This window comes from Juglans regia, chromosome 16 (assembly GCF_001411555.2).
Source record: "Juglans regia cultivar Chandler chromosome 16, Walnut 2.0, whole genome shotgun sequence".
NCBI lineage: Eukaryota > Viridiplantae > Streptophyta > Magnoliopsida > Fagales > Juglandaceae > Juglans > Juglans regia.
The window spans coordinates 6,189,451-6,210,292 of record NC_049916.1 but is presented as its reverse complement, the minus strand read 5'-3'; the positions used below and the strand labels follow the sequence as shown (position 1 = coordinate 6,210,292).

At 35.2% G+C, this 20,842-nt stretch overlaps 1 protein-coding gene and 1 non-coding gene across 2 annotated transcripts; both read right to left on the bottom strand.

Moving 5' to 3' along the window:
- Window positions 1-1,107: 1,107 nt before the first annotated feature.
- Window positions 1,108-10,858, bottom strand: LOC109007539 (polyadenylate-binding protein-interacting protein 12-like). The gene is made up of 11 exons (XM_018987235.2): window positions 10,497-10,858; window positions 9,803-10,388; window positions 9,328-9,438; window positions 9,064-9,108; window positions 8,895-8,967; window positions 8,701-8,813; window positions 8,486-8,545; window positions 8,322-8,369; window positions 8,168-8,236; window positions 1,591-1,652; window positions 1,108-1,490 (listed from the first exon to the last, which is right to left on the bottom strand). The coding sequence occupies exons 2-11, from the start codon at window positions 10,331-10,333 to the stop codon at window positions 1,433-1,435; spliced, it is 1,170 nt and encodes a 389-aa protein (XP_018842780.1). The 5' UTR covers window positions 10,334-10,388; window positions 10,497-10,858; the 3' UTR covers window positions 1,108-1,432.
- LOC118344912 lies at window positions 2,626-2,753 on the bottom strand. The gene has a single exon (XR_004798643.1). It is a non-coding gene; the product is annotated as a U6atac minor spliceosomal RNA (small nuclear RNA).
- Window positions 10,859-20,842: the final 9,984 nt, after the last annotated feature.

Below are 20,842 nucleotides of genomic sequence, written 5' to 3'. Positions count from 1 at the left end.
TGTGATTGTACATTTATTTCTCTTTGCTTTTGTAATGTATGTAATCTAGTCATTGTATTTAAGTTTTTTTAATTATTTTTTACTGTGTTTTTTGGAAATGGGAAGCCTACTAGGATGTTGGTGATTTTGTCCCTTTTTTTTTTTTTCTAATTTTGAAACAGCTTTTTCGAAAATGAGAAGCCCTAATATCATATTGGGCTTTGAGCTTTTGGAAGTGGGCCTAGGCCCAATCACTCTCCGATTGGAGCTCTGAACTCCAACTCCAATTAGAGTTGTAGTTGGAGTCAGAGGTGAGCTTTCCAACTTCGTCGGAATCAGAACCCACCCCTAATACATACTAGAGGTGATGGTTCATAAATATTTCAGAGTTGGAGGTGGACTTTCCAACTCCATCGGAGTCGGAGCCCACCACTAATACATACGGAAGGTGATGGTTTGTAGAAAATATCTGGAATGTTGTTTGGCTTGAATTTTTTGAGGAATTGGGGTGCCTCAAACAACTCCAAACTGTGACTATTTTTCCAGTTTAATATCCATTACAATTTCCCTCATAATTTCCTTCCATATTCATATTCTATCTCCATCATATCTTAGTATCTCCTCATTTCGTTGAGGTTCATAACACATCCGACTGGCGACTTCACTCTGGAATGCCACCCCAAGATCAAATATTTATTGAGCCAATACAACCCCAATCAACACTAAAGATTCAGCGTTCATGGATGCAAACATTTGAAGATATGAAAGAATGAACGAAATACCATACTTGAAACAAAGCATATTTAATAGATAACAAATGAAACCCTCTTTCGATTTTGATAAGAAATTGGACAATTGCCTTCAATCAAAAGAGCAGTGAGAGGGAGAGAGAGTGGGGTCAGAAGTTGCAAGTGTTGAAGTGGCGGCAGAGCAGTACAGATGGTTATTATGGTTGGGATAGCGGTTATGTTTGTTGCAGGGAAAATTCAGTCAAACTCACTCTCCAACAGCACATATCTTGATAGAACATAGACGGAGAGTCAGGTAGCAAAAATTGCAAAATGAAATTGGAGCAAGCAGGGCGCACCCAACTAAACTTCAACAAAACCAACAAAAAAAAGAATCAAATGATCATGGACAGAGATGGAAGAGAGAATTTCAGATTGTTGGACAACCGACGGGCATTAGCTTTCCTCAGGACCACCCTTACAGAATTCATCACATTGTGCAGCATAATAAATCATTGAGAGCCTCGAAATCCCATCCAACTCTAAAAAGCTAAACAAATAACCCATAAATTACCCAATCTAGGTAACAAAGATCCCGACTGCAATGCAAAGAACAAAAGGATGGATATAAACCCGCAAGTACCTTAAAACATTTCTGCCACTATGCATATATGTAAATAAATTCTATCAGCAGTACATCAGTCTGGGAAACATTAAAGGATGATTCAGTGCAACTGCGGGCGAGGAGCACGGGGTCGAACAGGCGTCTTTGATGGGCTTACCCTGCATACACATGCCATAAAAATATTTTCAGCCTGGGAAAAAGATATTGAAATGGTAGAAGACAAAATCAGTTATTACAAATACAGTCCACCTCACCAACCTTATTGGCAATGATCCTAAAACCACACCACTACAGTTTAGAGCTGCAATTGCGCTTTCCGCCTGCACAAGTTGAAAGTCCAACACAACAATCACTCTTATGCATATAACGGATTAAGACTTCTTACTAATCTAGTTGTAACATGAACATCCAAAGCTATCACCTCCACAATCCACTATTCATAGTCGCAAAGTTACCATATATAAATTATGCAGACAAAAGCATGTTCACTAGCATCATTTTATATCAGCAGATTCATCAAGAGGCCAACAACTGAACCCGGGCACAATGATAGAGATTTAAGTGGTCCAAGAACTCTTGAGTCATTAATCATAATTTCCTTTGCACAAAACATGATTATTTTAATAACCAGTCATGCAACTGATTGTGGAGTAATTTGAATGTGACTTTTTGTGGTAACTAAATTAATTATAGAGGTACGAAGACAGAGTTAAATAGGAAAGAAGTGGAAGTGTCTCAATTTTTTAAAATTCCAATTTGCATAACATTTATTAACATGATCTTTCAAATAACCTAAAACCTAAATTACCAAAGTTATGGACATTTAACATAAAAATCGATGATGTTGCAAAGCTTCCGCTTCGAAAATTATATATGATATCTAAATTAATATAGATAAGCCAGTGTAAAATCCATAACACAGGAAACACGTGTATAAGTGATCTATGTTGCATTAGAGTCAAGATAGAATTACATGGCATTGTAATGGGGGAAGGGGGATCAAGCAAGATTGTATTAGAAACAATATAATCATTAAGGAGAACATTGAAAATAAACACGAGAATCTCTCCACATGATTCTAATTCAGATGACTCCTCCAAGGACTTGCTTCACATTGATTGCCAAGTTAAAGATGGCAATGAAGAGTATTGATGGACTATGGACATTGGCGTTGGGCCACTTGATTTGATACTTTCAATCACTGGAGTGGTTATTAGGAGGTTGGCAGAATGATCTAACTACCAAGACAAATCTAGAAATTCATAATATAGAAGGTGAATTTTTTTTTTTACAAGTAAAAATGGGTTTAAGCACCATAGAAGGTGGGAAGCCTTAACCGTATGTGTGGTAACAGGTAAGCCCAAAGGCTGTTCCCATCCCTGTCAGGAGAGATGCCAACCATCTCTCCTTTCTACAAACACTAGAAGGGGAAATGCTATATCTTCTAATGTCTCGAGAGAGAATCAATGTCCAGAATATTTCTAGAAGGTCTCTTCAGACAACGGAGAACATAGGTAATTTTAAAGAAATTTCTTATTTGATACCAAGTTTCCAATTTAGGGCTGTTCAAAATGACCAAGTAACTGAACAGCCCTGACCAAACCAGTTGGTTCCGGCCGGTCTTCAAAAGGACCGGTTGGGTCATTATTATGGATTTTCATAAGTTGAGGCATCAATTCAGTTTTCAGTTTGAGGGGGTTGGTTCACCAAGACCGAACTAAACCATCCCCTATATATTTATTACTTAAAAAATAAATAATTATTGAGAAATCTACTATGCCCCTAATTTATACCTCACTTTGCCCTCTTGACGTGGCACCACAATGTGGTAACACATGGCTTATTAAAAAAAACTTAAAAAACACAAACATAAAAGGGTAGAGGGAATCTAGAGTTTTCGTATTCCTTTTTTTGTATTTTCGGGCACCATTTTGTTTTGAATATATATTTTTTAAATTTTTTTATAAGCCATGTGAGTGGTATAAATTAGGGGACATAGTAGCATTACTCATAATTATTTACTCATTACCAATCAGCCGAGTTTGATGACGTGGAAAGTTACCCAAATAGTGTCCTTCAAACCCATTTCTGGACAGTAAACCTTGAATACACAACCCACTAACCATAATTATGTACCAAGTAATCCTAAGGAACTAGCAGAATCAAACTCAGAATGTCTAAATCTATAACTCTTCCAAAGCCTCCCTCCTCTTTGACCACTAGGTTGCAGCACCTTGATGAGTAAGCCCAGCCCAAAATATTAACCTTATATGGCACTTAAAATCCCAATGGATCAAACCTTTTTTTTTTTTTTTGATAAGTAAACGGTAGTATAAAGAAGAATAGGCAAAGCCCAGGTACACAACGTGGTATACAAGAGATAAAACCTATCTAGTTGCTAAAACAAAAGAAAGAAAATCATGTACATTTAGGCCATTAAAATCTATAGCAATCGCCCAAAGAAGTAAGGTGCGAAAAAATAAAATTCTAAGATCCTCTGATGTCCGCTCCTTATCTTCAAATGTCCGCTCATTATGCTCCCGCCATATACACCACATAATACAAATAGGAACCAGTTTCCACACAGCTTTGATTTGTGGAGCACCATCCGGCATTACCCAACTAGCTAATAACTCTACCACTATAGCAGGCATCACCCAATTTAACCCTATTCGAATGAACACATCGCTCCACAGTGCTCTAGCTGTCTCACAATGTAGCAGAAGATGATTCATTGTCTCGCCCGCTTTCTTGCACATACAACACCATTCTGGAATAATAACCTGGCGCTTCTGCAGATTATCAGTGGTCAGAATCTTACCCAGAGCCGCTGTCCAAGTGAAATGGTATTGTCTGCCTTCCTCTGTTTTTTTTTGTTGCCATCAATCATCCCAACTCTACCTCCCTCACCTCGCATTCTCTCTCTACCATCTCAGATCTTGTGATACCCCATATGATAAAGATAAAGGTAGGTGGTATACGGGATCCCATGTTGCTTGTGAATGAGAAGTTTTTACTCTTTATAATGTTCCAATGGACTTCAGTTGTATCATTGACTAGTCCTTTCGGAGTATAGGCCATGAGGTTTGGACCTTCATTGGGGAGTTCCAGATCATATTCTTCAGCAGATCACCAATCTCTATCTGGGTTTTGTTGTCTTCGTTGCTTTGGTCAAGTACTCCGCGATTCAACATATTTGTGTATGTTTGGGAATGTGTATGAGGAATTTTTTTGTAGCTAGAAAATATTGAGTTTGATGCATTTCTGTTTGGTGGCCGAGAAAATGCAGGAAAAGGATATAATTAGCTAATCTTCTGCAATTATGTTTTCTTTTTGTTTTATTAGTTCAAGCCCAAACCAGCCAAAGCGTCCATACCAACAAAAGGAGGTCAGGATCAATTCCGCCTGGTGGGAATCGCCCCATTAGATGAAGTCAAGTTGACACACCAAGATCCAGACCTCCTCAGTTCTGTCTGTGGATTGACCCCCAAAACAAACCAACAGGATCAATTTACAGGCCTACTTCCCATGGGAGATGGAGGTACTTGCTTCCAATTTAATTTAAAAAAAAAAAAAACACAGGAGAATCTAGCTATCATCATAAAACACAAAAACAACAAAACAAAGAAAACATCACTTAATCTTCGAAATTATGCACACACAAAAACCAGAAGACCTCCTCCCCACTGGATTCAAAAGCTAGGCCATCAAGCTTAAGCTTCCAAATCTCTTTAGACTAGAACCGTGCAATATGACTCCTAGTCTCTTCTTGATTGGTAGAGAATGACCCAACAATATGATTCCTAGTCTCCTCTATGGTGTAACCAACTCCAGATCACTTCTCACTTGAGTTTTTTCTCATCTTCTCTTCAACAAATAATTCTCTCACTTTTTCCAAGCTCTCTCAATAGTTTGTAGTTCTTTGATCAGGGATTTTACCTGCTCAACTACATTGCCAGAAGTCTGTTCATTCCAATCTTTTAAATCCACTTTCAATGCCTTAATTTTGTGGGCCAAAATAAAGCTTGGGATGCCTTGAAAATTGTAAGAAGACCATTTTCTAACCTTCTCAACAAAGCCTTCAGCCTTTAATATATATTCTTGAACTTGAAATATTTGATACACCATAATGCACTTTAGCATGAGCATAGCTCCTTGCTTGTAAATGTAGGCAAACTTGTAGTCTAAGGGCTTGTTTGGATTCGCAAGTCATCTCAGCTCATTTCAACTCATCTTAACTCATCTCAACTCATCTCACTACTATTCATTACTATTCAGCAACTTTAACTCACAAATCTCACTACTATTCACAACTCATCTCATTATTATTCACAATCCATCTCAACTCATCTCAGCTCATCTCAAGTCATCTCAAGTCATCTTCGAATCCAAACATCTCCTAAGGGTTATCTGTAGTAGAGCTGAAGTCTGAGTCAAAAGAGGTTACCCAGACTCTTAAATCGTCTTTCCTATGATTGATCACCATTTCTCTCATCCTCCCACCTAAACTACACTTTTAAGAACTCACAATGAAAAGGGAATTATCCAAAAATTTCAAGTGGTTTAGGACATGCAGCCCAAGCTGCTTTAGTTCCCATCCTCAAAATCTGTTAAAGATGCATACTATATACAAATAAGAATAATAAAAGAGATGGCTAAAAATCCATAAGATTGAGGCTGTGATGATTGAAAAAATGCACGATTATCAATTACCTATCGAAGAAATGGATAATAAAACATCTAAAAAAGCACTAGTTAATCCATTGCTGCAATTAATAGGACAAAACAATTTGGCACCATCCCAACTGGTGAAGCCAAATCACCATCCCAAACTTGTCAAAAAACTTATACATCATCACTTAAGTAGCGAAACCCTCAGAATTGAAAGTTATGGGAATAGATACTAATTCCCAAGCAGTATGAAAGAAGTCGATATGATGTCTTTTCTTACAAATTGCCTGATTGCTACAGCTTTCCAAGAGTTGTTACTAGACCAAGCAAATGCCCTTGAAGAGAGATTCAAGAGGGCTGAAGTATAAGAGAAGGAAGCCATAGAGCCGATCTCTCCCGTCATTCAGACAGATGCAATTGTTGAAGATTATGGCACTTGCCTTATCTCCACTTAAATGAAAGCCAATGCACTTATTTGGTCAGATCTTCCAACCTTTTCACAATTACAGCTCACTGTGCTCTTTACTGATATATCAAAAGTAGAGGGACTTGCTAATTTTCCATCATGAAAAAGCCAAGATTTGAAATCATAAGAAAGAACCAATGCTGTATCTTACCCCTCCTTCCCACCATCTACAGATTTGGCTCCCCGCCAAAATCCACTTGCCACTCAATTTGGCAATGTAGAAGGGGAAATGATGTTTTCTCTAACAACTCTAACGCCTCGTTTGGTTAAGCAGTTCAGATGAGATGAGATATTTTGTTGAAAGTTGAATAAAATATTATTTTTGATTTAGGATTTGAAAAAGTTGAATTGTTTATTATATTTTGTGTGGGAGTTTGAGAAAGTTGTGATGATTATATGAGATGAGATGAGATAGTTTGGTTTTGTGTAAACAAACCAGCCCCATATCTATTATTGCAGACAGCATCTACAAGTGAAAAGAAAAGCTATAAAGCATGCAACCATCTTGTCCAAAATAACTAGTACGATATGTTTTCTTGAATCGAGTACTTTCCTATGTGGAATTACAGAATAACATTGAAGGAGTGATCTTATGGTTAAGATCTCCAATAATGCCATTATCTGTGTTTATTAGAGTTGACAACACACTTATGTGTAGCCTACGCATCCTTCCATGCACAGTTTATTAAGATAAGCTTTGTGGAATTAACTTAAATTATGAAAGTGAGCACATTTTAAGTAATACTAACATGTTTAATACAATTCTTATTCTGCAATAACAGATCTTATTTCTGGTCTACTACATTTTTTTTGGTGAGACAGCTGGAACATAGCCAACCCCAAGGTCTTAAAGAATTGAAGAAAAAAATTGCCCATCTGTTGTATGGCATTAAAAAGTAGAGATACAAATTGTTCATCTCTATGAACGTACTACGTTTTCCATAACCCATCCACACATGGACTCATGTCACGACTGCATCTTACATAACCCATCAACATATGGCCTCATTTCACAACTGCATGACATAAAACCCCTCGAAAACACAAACACACACACAGCGTAACTAAATTAAATAGCTTAAGGTTTTCTAATTTATTACCAAAACTCCTTTGTTTTAAAAGTAACTTATTACCAAAATCCATAAAATTCTCTTACCAGTGAAAATCAAAATTTTGTTACCATCTCTATTGACACCTCAAAACATTGAGCAATCAGAACTGATAACAGCCTATACTCTTGACAAACTAAGGAATATTTTTCCAAGTTCACTAATTTAATCACACTTTATGTCTCAAATACTTCTAATAACATCTTCGAGTATGCATAGCAAGGGTGCCGTTCTTTGCAAAGTCACATGCTTACACACAAGGCTTACCTATCTTCCTTTACAAGATAATTTTCTATTCATGAAACTGCTAATTGGTTTGCAGTACTAAAAGCTTAATTATGTTAGATAAGCATTCAAGGCATATTTAAGAACTCTCCAAGTATGTAAAGTAAAAACCTGAACACTCTAACAAAGAGATGCGACTCGAAACAAGAATACACACAAGTGAGACCAAACTGTCGAGCCAGAACTGCTAAAACAACTTCAGATAATAAGACACAGTTATGTCTGTATCTAGTCTCAAATAGTTAGACCGCACACAAGAATCAAAATATGCAGATATAAAAATCAAGAGCTCAGAGGTCATTACAATTGTGAACTCGACAAAAGCAATACGAGTTGAATGATGATAGTCTCCAAGTAGCCTCAGGCGTTGCACCTATGCAAGGAAATAATTCAATATGTGGATAAGAATTCAAAAACAACAAACAGTTTGGGGTTTCAGCACAGGGAATATTACATACCTCTCCACAAAGTGATTCAAAGAAAAATTTGACATCTGCTTGGGTAACCTGCACCAAATGAAGAAAGAAATGATGACAAACTAAACCAATTATTTAAGGCCAAGATAATGGGCCATTTTGGCCCTTAATTACATAAGAATCGTGATAGATGTGTCCAAAATTACCTTCTTGTCAATGTTTGTACAGTAAATAGTCCTCGAGCACATCTCACGTTCATCTTCAGACTAACCGTCATGAAAACATCGGGAAGCCACAAAACAGGAAAGAAATAAAATAATAATAAGAACACTCTACTGATGATTCGGATTCTAGAACCGACAATAAGAAAGATCATCGTCCAAAGAGAAGAGGAACAAAAGCTATCATATATAATCCTCACCCTTGGCAAAAATGTTGGATTCACTGGTGAAATGGCTGTTTTGGAAGGCAGCACTCTAACAGGATAATATCCAAGCATAGTCCCTGACAGATTCAAAGCAGCCCTTGCTCCCTCTGCAAGCATATCAATATCAGCCCAACATGACAAGACATTTACCATACATGCATATGAAATACGTAAATTTATGGCAATACCTTCATCCGTAAACTCGACAAAGGCAAAATGGAGAATGGAGTTAGGATCACCACAAACACGGCAATCAACCACCTTTGGCCAAAAAAGAAAACAGAAGACAATCCTAAGTATAATGCATCATTATAAATTCGAAAATGATACATATGAGCAAACTAAAATACTCATTACCTGTCCACAAGTAAGAAACAGAGCTGCAAGCTGCTCTTCAGTAACCTGTGCAAAAAACAAAGAGAATCACTCCCAGAAAATGAAGTAAACAAAACATGATTATAAAGAAATGATATAGAGTTTACATAATCACAAGCAGGGCGGAACTAATCTTTTGCTAGAGGGCCCGAAAATTTCAAAAAGGTATCAAAAACTAATAACAGCATTTCTTCCCAAACTAAATTTTATAGTTCCACCCTTCACAAGCCAGACATAACTATTTACCTGTTGATCTATGTCAGACACATAAACAGTTCTCCTAATCATAGCCTCTCTCTGTGCCGGAGTCATTCTACCGTTCATCTTACGCTTCCCCTGACTATAGCCGTTCCTCCTCTACAAAATTTCAATAGAACAAAAAATAAAGAATCAACTAAAAAGCAAAGTGCAAAATAACCAAACTACCAAAAATAAAAGAACCAAGAACAATAAAATAAACTGCAAATAACTGCAAGCTCAACTTGCTTACGACAAAATGTGTAAGAGAGAAGACATAAAAGTTTCAGCACTTCTATGTATTTCACTATACAGCACCCTCAGTGAGCCCTTCATTTTTCAGAAAACAAAGAAAATGAAAACAAAAGCCTAAAAATCTCTTTTCTCCTATAGTAAAATAATATTCAAATCGTTATTATCACCACTAATCCTCCATTTTACAAGCAACCAAACAGCATAAAAAAGACAGTAAAAACATACATACCCTTCTACCAGTATATCCATTGGCATTAGCATTGCCAAAATTAGCTTGAAGTATAAAACTGTTAGCATACCCAAACCCACCAGCACCACCATCAAAGAAAGCATGATTCTTGGCTAGTGAAGGAGGCACAAATTCCTCAGCCATGGGATTCAACTTGGACAACAATTCTTCCAAATCCCTCATATCCCTATTGAAACTCTCGCCCCCATCCCCTCCATTTCTCACCATAACCCCATTAGCCCTCTGATTATTACTCCCATACCCACCACCAGACTTCACCGCCCTCATCTGCTGGCTCTTGACCCCATTAGAGTCAAACCCATTTACCATCTGACCCATCTGAGACTTGTAATTGTCCGACGCCACTGTGAAAGTCGTTGCTGCTGATCTTTCTTTCTGATCATTCTTAATATCCATCGAATCATTTATGGGTTTTGATATTTCGATATCATTCTGGGCACTCAAGTCCGATGATGATACTACTGTAGTAGTATTCTCAAAATTTTGACTGGCATTCTCAGCAACCGCCATGATCACGCAGGCCGCTTGTATCAACAATTGTCCTTTCAATTGCTTTCAGATTTGTCTGTAATAATTGGGTATAGCTGATCAGGTCCATAATCTTGGAAATTAAAAAAAAAAAAATTACAAATTTTATAGACCCAGAAGAATATAGTCCTGAAAGAACACGTACCTGGCTTATCTAAAGCATTTGCATTGAAATAAGACGGAACCCACCTCAAGATCGTTTAGTTCAAGCGATTAGAAACCCAAAACCAACAAGAAAAAAATGAAATAAACTAATCTGCAGAATTATAAGAAAGTGGTTGAAGGTTTGAAGCGAAACAGAACACAATTTTTTTTTGTTAAGTAATATATACGGAGTATTGTGTTTACGGAGTCTTTTCACACAGGAGACAGAGAAAGAGAAAGGAAATGGGTGTTCTATTCTTCGGATCGTCCGTTCAAGCTGCAGCGCCTTTTTGGACCTTCTCTTTCACAACGTCCCAAAACGCTGATGCATATAGGCTATAGCCGAGGTCGACCCATAAAATCAAGCTAAATTTGCATTTCCGAAAATGCCCATATATGTATCTTCCATGCCATTACGTGTAATATATATGTCATATTAGTCTGGGCCTGCTACCGGTCCTATGCGGCGGGTAGCCGGGCAGTTAGGTATCTCGTCATCAGCCGCGGCGTGTTTTTCAGTTAAGTTTCTTTATAATAGTGAAAATGTTTTATCAAATTTTATCGTTTTTTATTATTATAAATTTTTTAAATTTTTATATAATATTTTATTTAAATTTTAATTTTTATCTAAAATTATTTTATCTCAAAGTTGGATTGGATTTTCAATTTTAAATTTTAATATAAAATAACTAATTTGACCAATCACATTAATAAAATATACAAAAAAATATACAAAAATAACTATATGTAGCAAAACTCTTGTCATATAGCAATATTTAATTTGCTCAAGGAGAAAAGAAGCTTCATCAAATCAAATTAAATTATGAAAAGAAAAGCTTAAAATAAATAGCCATAAAAAATAAAAATACAGCTACGAGTCATAATTTTCGAAAAATCAAAATAAGACGTGTACACTCATTTAAGATAAATATTTTGCGTAAAGGAAAATGATAACTGGAAATCACCGCTAGCTCTATCATGTGTTTTTTTACAGTTATTTTTACATAGATTTTTTTAACAATTTTAAATATTTAAAAAAAATAAAAAAATAATATTATTATTAAAAAATACTTCATTAATCATGAAGTAAAAAAAATTATTTTTTTATTTTACTTCTTGATTAAGGAAGTATTTTTTAATAATTTTTTTTTACTTCATGATTAAGGAAGTGTTTTTTAATAATATTACAAATTTATTTTATTTTTTAAAAATATTTAAAAGTATTAAAAAAAATTATAAAAAATAACTGTAAAAAAAACACATCAAAAAATATATACTAGAGCCAGCGGTGACTCCCAGCAGGAGCCACCAGCGGTGGCTCTAGTAGTACTCTTTGCGTAAATCCTTAATTCTATCACTTAATAGAATTAATGATTAAGTAATTGAATTTCTATGTTTAAAATACTTATTTTCTTAAAGCCCCGATATAATGAAAAATGATTATTGATCTTGTTATTATTGAATAAAAAGCTTAATGCATGTATTTAATGGTATTAGGGAAACTCTAATGGTAATGTAATTCATTATCAAGGTTTGGTTTGCTAAATTATTTATTGGGTGACAATGAACATCAAAGATTGGGAAAATCCATTTCAATAATTAGAGATATTAGGGAAAGTATTTTCTAAATATAACTAATCATGAAATTTCATGGGGACAAATCCGACAATTTGATTACAATACATGCTATGAATACACATGCGTATCGTAGAGGGCATGGATGTATGATTATGCTTGTAGGTAGAATTAACTAGCATTCATAGCATGATTAATTTTCCGAACTATGCTATGTAATATATCTATCATTTTACAAGATTAGTATCGTGCTATCAAAATAGAGAGATTAATGTATAAGGTGGGTCTTATAGTATTTAATGCCGTGCACGCATTTTAGATAGTATTAAATGAATTGTGAAAATTAAAAAATTATATACATCATACTATTATCTGACTTTCATTATATTATGTTATAAGGTACAACACATTTATCACCATTAAATGATAAAATTATATGGGTCACTTTATATATTTATCTTTCTCTCACTTGTTAAGTTTGAACAAGAATTTGAGAGGACTTTTTTCATTTTACTTTTATAATTTTTCGTAAATCTTTAAATTAAACTAATTATTATTTTTTTATAACGATAAATTCAAACAATCATGTGCAATATTCTATAAATGAAATTGATTAGGTCACATTAATTTATATGATTAGAGATAAATAAATTTAAAATAAAGAATATTACTCATGAAAATTAGGTCTAGTTCAGTTTCACAAAATTTTTTATTTTATTTTATTTAATTATTACAAATTTTTTAAATTTTCATATAAAATAAAATAAATAATTTAATTTTTTAAAATTTTTAAAATAAAAATAATATTAAAAAAATTTTAAATTTCAATTTTTATTTTAACTCATCTCATTTATTCTCTTAAAACAAACTAATAATATCGAATATTTTCCTAATTTACCACGTCTGCAGAGCTACTGGTGCAAACTGATAGAGTCACAAGGGCTGTCATTATCCACTGCCGTAACAGACATCTGCGTCGAGCCTTTATTTTCCTTGAGAAGGGCAACATTGTTCAGTGTGTTCAGAACCAATGCCGAAATGGGTCCCACTAGTTCCTCATCTACTTGTTATTATGCAACTAACAACTAGCCCACTCCACGTGTCCTTTTGATTTGGTGGAGTAGTGGACAATGTTGAACGTTCGGAGATATCATCATATCTGTCACAAAAACGCTGTCGTATTATATATAGTTTTAGACCATTCAAACATACGTATTTGTTACTCCTTGACATCTTGGGATAAACGATAGAATTGGATAGACTTCAAAAGTAAGAGCACATTGTCAATTTCGAATTTAAAGCTATATTTAGTTCATCCTAAAGATGATATTTGGTCACTATTTATTAAAAAAAAAAAAGAAATTTACAGTTTTAATGTGTACAGATCTTGTACACTTCTTTATTTGCGATTAATCTATATAATTTTTTTTAATAATAGATCATATATTTTTAAATTAAAATATGTAAAACTTGCAAACTCTAAAATTATATTTAAAATTACTCGTTGATAATGAATTAGTTATAATATAGTTTTTTTCAGGAGAATGTCATTCTTATGTTAAAAATACCATCATTTTTTAATTTACATTTCAAATTACAATCACCGAGTGAAAATTTGTATCATAGACAATATTAGTGTAACTATCAAATATGCCCACCAAATAGGCACACTGGTACAAATGAGTTTTTTTTATTTTTCTTTAATCATGTTTTAAACATCTTTAACTATTAAGAAAAAAATAAAAAATATATATATAAATTCATGAATAGTCACTTCTTTAACCATTAAAAAATAAAAATATATGAGTGGGCATATTTGGTGGGCATATTATCATTTTCCTTGTATCATTGATCATTATCTACTGTCAAGATTGATTCAGGTGTCAAATTTGTATCAATTCAAATAATTAATATTTTTAAGAGATTTATCGCTCCAATATATATTTATCATGTTGTGTGTATGTATATATATATATATATATATATATATATACACATTCTACCATCCTAATGACTTGCAGAAGATAGAAGCTTATAATGTTGCAAAAGCTTCGACTAACAAAGGATCAGGAAATAAATCATGCTTCATTCTCATGGTAGCCTTCACCTTCCCTTCCCAATCTCGAATTACAACACCCACTCCAACTTCCCAATTGATCTTGTCAAGAGCTACATCCCAGTTTAGTTTCAATCTACCTTGAGGAGGGGCTTCCCAAGAGTTGTGTGCATTCAGGCTAGGGGAGGTCTTTTTTGCTTGATGCTGAAACTGCATAACTTTCTCAAACATCTACTTAGCTTGTAGGATAAGATCATTTGGATGGAGAAAAGCATTCCTGAAAACCAGATCATTCCTTCTCTTCCAAATCTTTCATGAGGTTATGGCAAATTTCTTCATCTCCTCATCCTCTAAAATCTCAAACAGGCCCTCCACTAGGTCTCTAAAGTTCTGAAATTGAAGGCTAGTCTTTTTTATCTTCCTCACACTCTGTCCCCAAACATCTCGAGCTGATGTGCAATCTCATAGTGCATGTTCAACTGTTTCTGCATACCTCTTGCAGATTGGGCAAGTGCCATATTCAAGAACCTTTCTCTTCTGCAGGTTAGCTCTAGTTGGAAAGGCATTGAGACAAGCCCTCCACAAGAAAGTTTTAGCAACATTTGGTAGGCCCAAATGACATACCTTAGTCTAAGAGTCATTTACTCTTAATGGTTCAGAAGGTTGGCCCAGCCTTAAGCCATCGAGTTTTGATTTTACGTGGTATGCACTCTTAACACTAAATGCTCCTGAAGTTGTGCATCTCCAAATCAGTCTATCAGGTTTAGGATAAGGACTAAGAGGGATTTCCTTGATAAGAGCTGCTTCTTCCCTCGTGAAAATTGCTTCAACCAATGCCTGATTCCATTGATGTGAGGTCTTATCAATGAGAGCAGCAACCTTTGTATCTGTTTGAAAAAAAAAATTTAAAAAAAAAAAACCTTTGTATTTGTTTGAAGGAATCTAATTGTACTTTGAGGCTTGAAAGTGGACTGCTGAGGAATCCACTTGTCATTCCAAATCTCAATTGATTCTCCATCACCAATCCTTCCTTAAGCAATTGTTTAGCTGACATGAAACTCTGTCACAGGAAAGAGGAGTTGTGACCAACCTTTGCATCCAAAAAAGAGCTTCTTTTGAAATACTTCTCTTTAAGCACCTTGGCAGCAAGTGAGTCTGGAGATGAAATGATTCTCTAGCACTACTTAGCCAATAAAGCAGTGTTAAAATTCTCAAAGTCTCTTAAACCCAAGCCACCACTCAGTTTACATTTACTCATCTGATGCCAGGGAACCCAGTGAATTTTTTGTTCTTAAGCCTGCTGCCCCCACCAATAGTTCTTCACTAGCTTATTGAGATCACGGACCAACAACTTTGGCATCTTGAAAATCTCCATGTTATACGTGGGAATGGATTGGATTACAGCTTTAATTAAGATTTCTTTTCCTGCTTGAGAATGCAGTTTAGTCTTCCAATTGTTCAGTCTTGTTTGCACCTTGTCCAGGATTCTTTTGAAACAATGTGCCCTCAATCTGCCAATGAGTGCTGGGAGGCCCAAGTATTTTTCATAGGAGCTAGTGCCTCTGATCCTAGCTATGCTTGTGATTATCTCCCTTATATCGTTCTTGGTATTTCTGCTGAAGTATATGGAGATCTTCACTTTATTCAATCTTTGACTTGAAGCTCTTTCGTAAGAATCCAGAAGAGAGAAAAACTTACTCCACTCAATTGAATTTGCCTTACAAAATGGTCAATGTGCAAATGATTCCTTCTAATTGGCAAGCCTGTTATAAGACCAATTTGCTCAGCCTTGTTGAGAAGGCAACTGAGAGCCTCTATGCACAAAATAAAAAGATATAGGGAGAGGGGATCCCATTGCCTAATGCCTCGAGTTGGACAAAAAAATTCTTGAGGCACCCCATTGATAATAAGAGTAGGATACTGAGGTGACAAATTGCATGATGAGTTCAATCCAAGTTGTTAGAAAGCCTAATTTCTGCATGACTGATCTCAAAAAAACCCACTCAATTCTGCTTAGGGTTGTAATCCAGTCGAGCAGAGCCAATCTTTGGCTTTCTGAGCTTGGATCGACTCAAAATACTCAAGCCTGAGTTCGAGATTTTTTTTTATTCTTTGTTTGAGCTCGACTCGATAAGTTAAACTCTCAACTCGAGCTCGTCCCATAAACGAGTTCAAGTCGAGCCGAGCATGAGCACGAGCTCGAGTTGTTTATTTTATTTTTTATTTTTTTAATAAGATTTAATAATTAAAAAATTAAAAAATCAAATATTGAATTTATACAACTAACAAGTAGAACCTCTATTGAATTGTAAAATTTTAAAAAATTTATAAATAATTAATATCTAACTAGTTGATATTTATCTAAAATAATAATATATTATATGCCTACATATATTATTAATACATACACTTAATATGATAGCATATATCTATTTCATATATGTTTCCCACATACTAGTATATAAAATTATTAAATTTTATTAACTAATTATTATACAAAATACCTATGAAGTATATTCACTATATAGACATAAGTAATTAGATTACATATTATATATTTAATTAGAAAAGTGGTATGCTTATATTATTAGCTAATACATGCATATATATATGTATATATACATAGGTGTATGCATATATTTATCAATATATGAATGAGTTTTAATTGAGTCGAGCTAACAAGTCAACTCGAGCATAAACTAGCAGGCCTTAATGAGCCTTAGCCGAGTCGAGTCAAATTTTATCAGGTATGTGTCATTTACAAATCGAGCGGGTATCTGCTATCACAAACGAGCTTTTTTTTTTTAACAAGTCGAGTTCGATTCAAGTTTAGCCAAGCGAGTACTGAGCGGGCTATCGAACAGACTGGTTCATTTACAGCCATAATTCTGTCATAGGCCTTACTCATATCAAGTTTAAGAACCATAAACCCCTTCCTTCCTTTTAATTTGGTTTTCATGGAGTGCAAAAATTCACAAGCCATAATTATGTTGTCTGTGATGAGCCTTCCTGATAAAAAAAAGTTTGAGTTGGAGAAATAATGGCAGGTAGTATGAGCTTCAACCTATTAGCCATAGTTTTAGCAATGGTTTTATAAAAAATATTGCATAAGTTGATTGGCCTGAAATCAGTGACCTGAGAGGGTGATGACTTCTTGGGAATAAGGGCTATGAAAGTCTCATTCAGTTTCTCAGACCACTTTCCTCCATTGAGCACCTTAAGTGCTGCCTCATACACTCTTGTTCCCACTGTTTCCCAATGCTTTTGAAAGAACATTGTTGGGAATCCATCAGGCCTAGGAGAACCTAAAGGATTCATACTAAATATGGCCTCTTTCACTTCTACAGTTGTAAAAAGCTTCGTAAGGATGGAATTCATATCCTCATTGATAACCTAAGTCATGGAAGCAAGACATTTTTCAATGTCAACTGGATTGGAGGTAGAAAACAGTTCTTGAAAAAAAAAATTTGAAACACATGGCTGATTTCTTGTGGATCTTTGATTTTCTGCCTTGAGTCAGTTTTGATCATGCTAATTGTATTGGTATTCCACCTTTGGCTAGCACACTTGTAAAAATATTTGGTATTTTTGTCTCCATCTTTCAACCATGCAAATTTAGCCCTTTGCTGCCATTTAGAGTTTTATGCATCAAGGATATAGTCTATCTCTTTCTATAAAGACTTCATGTCATCATTTAGGTTGCCCTCATTTGTCTTTAACAAAAAGTCCAGTAACTCAAGTTTGGGTTTTAGAAGATTCCCTTGATTCTTATGCATGTTTCTGCTCTAAACGTTTAGATCCTCTTGGCAATTGTGTAACCCTTGTAAAGTGCTCTATAAGGAATCAGGCTTACCTCTTGTGTTTTCCCATGCATTTTTAATTAATCCCTCACACCCCTCCTGCTTACTCCAGTTTGATTCATACCTAAAGACCCTTTCTTTCTTTTGTATCAGTACCTGGTCCTTTATCTGAATGAAAATAGGCCTAAGGTCTGATTGATTGGCAAATAAATGCAACACTGAATGATCTTCAAACATATTAAGCCATGCCATATTTCCAAAAGCCTTGTTGAGTCATTCTTTTGTGAAATGTCTCCCCTTTCTATTGTTAGCTCATGTAAATTTATCTCCACCGTATCCAAGGTCATTAAGGTGACAGTGGGCCAGTGTATCTTTGAAAAGTTTCATCTACCTGTAAGGCCTACTGGAAGCCCCAAACTTCTCCCTTTGGTGAGTAATTTCATTGAAATCACCAAAACAAAACCAATGGATATTCACAACAGGCTTGAGGGCTTTAAGCAGGTTCCAGCTCTCAGATCTCTTAGTTGTCATGGGATGGCCATAAAAACTAGTAATCTGCCATTGGGGCCCATCTAATGAAAGCTTAAGCATAGCAGAAACATGCCAATTTGTGTATGTCACCACTTCAACATTGACAGCAGATCTCCACATTAAAGCCAACCTCTTACTTCTTCCTCTATTATCCACACTAAAACAGAAATCAAAATCTAATTTTACTCTTATCTTCTTCATTCTATCACGACCACACTTGGTCTCTACAAGAAAAACCAAGTTGGAAGACTTTGTTTTCACCAAAAGGTGAAGCTCCTGAACTGTCCGATGGTTCTTATGCCCTCGGCAGTTCTAACTCAAGCAATTCATAACTATTGGTGGGGCTGCTCAGCAGCCTCCACCAATATGGCCTGAGTTTGGCTCCTTCCAGGTTTGAGCTTATTCTTTAATTTCTTAGTGGCATTATTGGTACTCGGATTCTCCACAGCATTAACAAGTCTTTTAATGTGTGTCACTATATGAGGGTTTCTAAATCTATTGGTCACATCTGTAAGGGCAGTAGACTGCCCTCTTGCTCTCCTCTTTCACGTATTTCCATTCAAATTCTTAACAAGAGTAGAATTAGGCAACTCATTATGCATGACATAAGTGGGAGCAGACGCAGTATTCTTTGAATTTAGGAGCTCATTTAGTGGGATATTATCAGTTTCCACAAAATTATCATCCATGTTAAGGGGAATACCAGAGGATTGAGAACTTACCAAGTTGCTATTAGGAACAGAATCAGTAGGGATCATCTCAGTTTCCATAGCAAGTCTTCCCTGATTTTGGGAAGTATTGCTGGGCCGGCTCCGAGAAACCACCATATTTTTTCAAAGACAAAACATGAGGGAAAGAAGAAGTTGCACGTAACCACTAACCATACTGCTCTTGAGATTGAGTACCTCGATTCAACTCTAAACACTTCCCATTATCATGCTTCAATAAACCACATTTAAAACAAAATTATGGAAGTCTCTTGTACTTAAAAGTGAGCCAAAATTTTTGCCTCCAATCTTTAGGATACGACCTCAAGGCAGAGGTCTAATGACATTAATTTCTATTCTTGTTCTTAAAAAGCTTCACCAGCCATACCCTTCATTGTCAACCTCCACATCAAGAATCTTTCCCAGTGCAAAACCAATTTTGACACCCATCTCCCTGGTCATACTTGCAGAAGGGAGATTGTGAATTTGAATCCAAAATGGCTCAACCTTGAACCGCACCTCAGTGGGAGATAAAACTCCTTCAAACTCGTTCGTGCAAATCAGGTAACGATCAAAAGACCATGGCCTCCCCTGCATAACCTTTTTCTTGTCTGAGTATAGTTGAAACTCCAAAAGAAATATGTTCAAACCAAATTCCTTGAACATGATCCAACCCTTAGTGTTCAAAACTTTGGCCATAGTCGACTTAAAGGCTTCTCTATTTGTTGCTCTATCATTAATAATCATAGCAAGAAGCCAATATTTACCTCTGATATTTGTGGACAACACTGCATCCTCCGAAAGTGCAATCTCCTCTTGCTCTTCATCCGTCAACTTCAAAAATTCCCAACGTCGAGTAATGTCTTCCATCATTTCACCAAACCTCTTCAGACTCAAGGTCTAAGAGACAACCAAGTTTGTCAAAGATAAATCATAAGCACCCCACCCCTTAGAAGGAGAGGACTAGAAAAATATACCATTAAGAACTTGTTAATCTTATCATGTTGTATATATCATATGTTCAAAGTGAACGACAATAATGGGATTATGAAAAGATGAATATGAATAGAATGTTGGAGATCAAAATCATACATTTGATTTCATCCATGATAATTTTGAACTAAAAAAAAGGAGCAATGTTATATCTATAATGAGGTCTTACACAAATAAATTTATAAATTAATATAATTTGATGTGAAACATTATATCTATTTGACTGTACAATCAACTTTACAATCTGACGTACAATATTAAAATATATTAATTTATAAGTTTAACATTTCATAAGATTATTTTTTAATTAAATATTTCTAGAAAGGATGATGCTACTTGGCCAATCATTTATCGTTGGACGTGCTCCTAATGCAATTGCACTTCTTATTTCTTATTTCTTTTTTAAAAATATTTTTAAATATCTTTATATATTTAAAAAACACACAAATATATTAGTACTTACTTTCTTAATCATTAGAAAAATAAATTAAAATATATGAACGATCAAAATCAAGAGAGAAAATGAGAGACAAATATCATTTTCCTTATCCAAAACAAAAGAAAATGCTGCATGTTAGGGGTGGGCAAATGGGTCCTTGTTCGCATTTGGTGGCCCCCGCTGGGCGGGGTTGGGATAGGCTTAACCCCCACCCTGCAAAACCCTCTCCCCTCCCCTGCATATATA

Excerpts from the sequence above, each read along its gene's own strand:
- LOC109007539 (XM_018987235.2), bottom strand. The coding sequence starts at position 10,333 with ATGGCGGTTGCTGAGAATGCCAGTCAAAATTTTGAGAATACTACTACA. Across the intron at positions 9,109-9,327 it reads TGTCTGACATAGATCAACAG|GTTACTGAAGAGCAGCTTGC; the intron begins GTAAATAGTTAT and ends TTTTTTGCACAG. Across the intron at positions 8,237-8,321 it reads TTGAATCACTTTGTGGAGAG|GTGCAACGCCTGAGGCTACT; the intron begins GTATGTAATATT and ends TTCCTTGCATAG.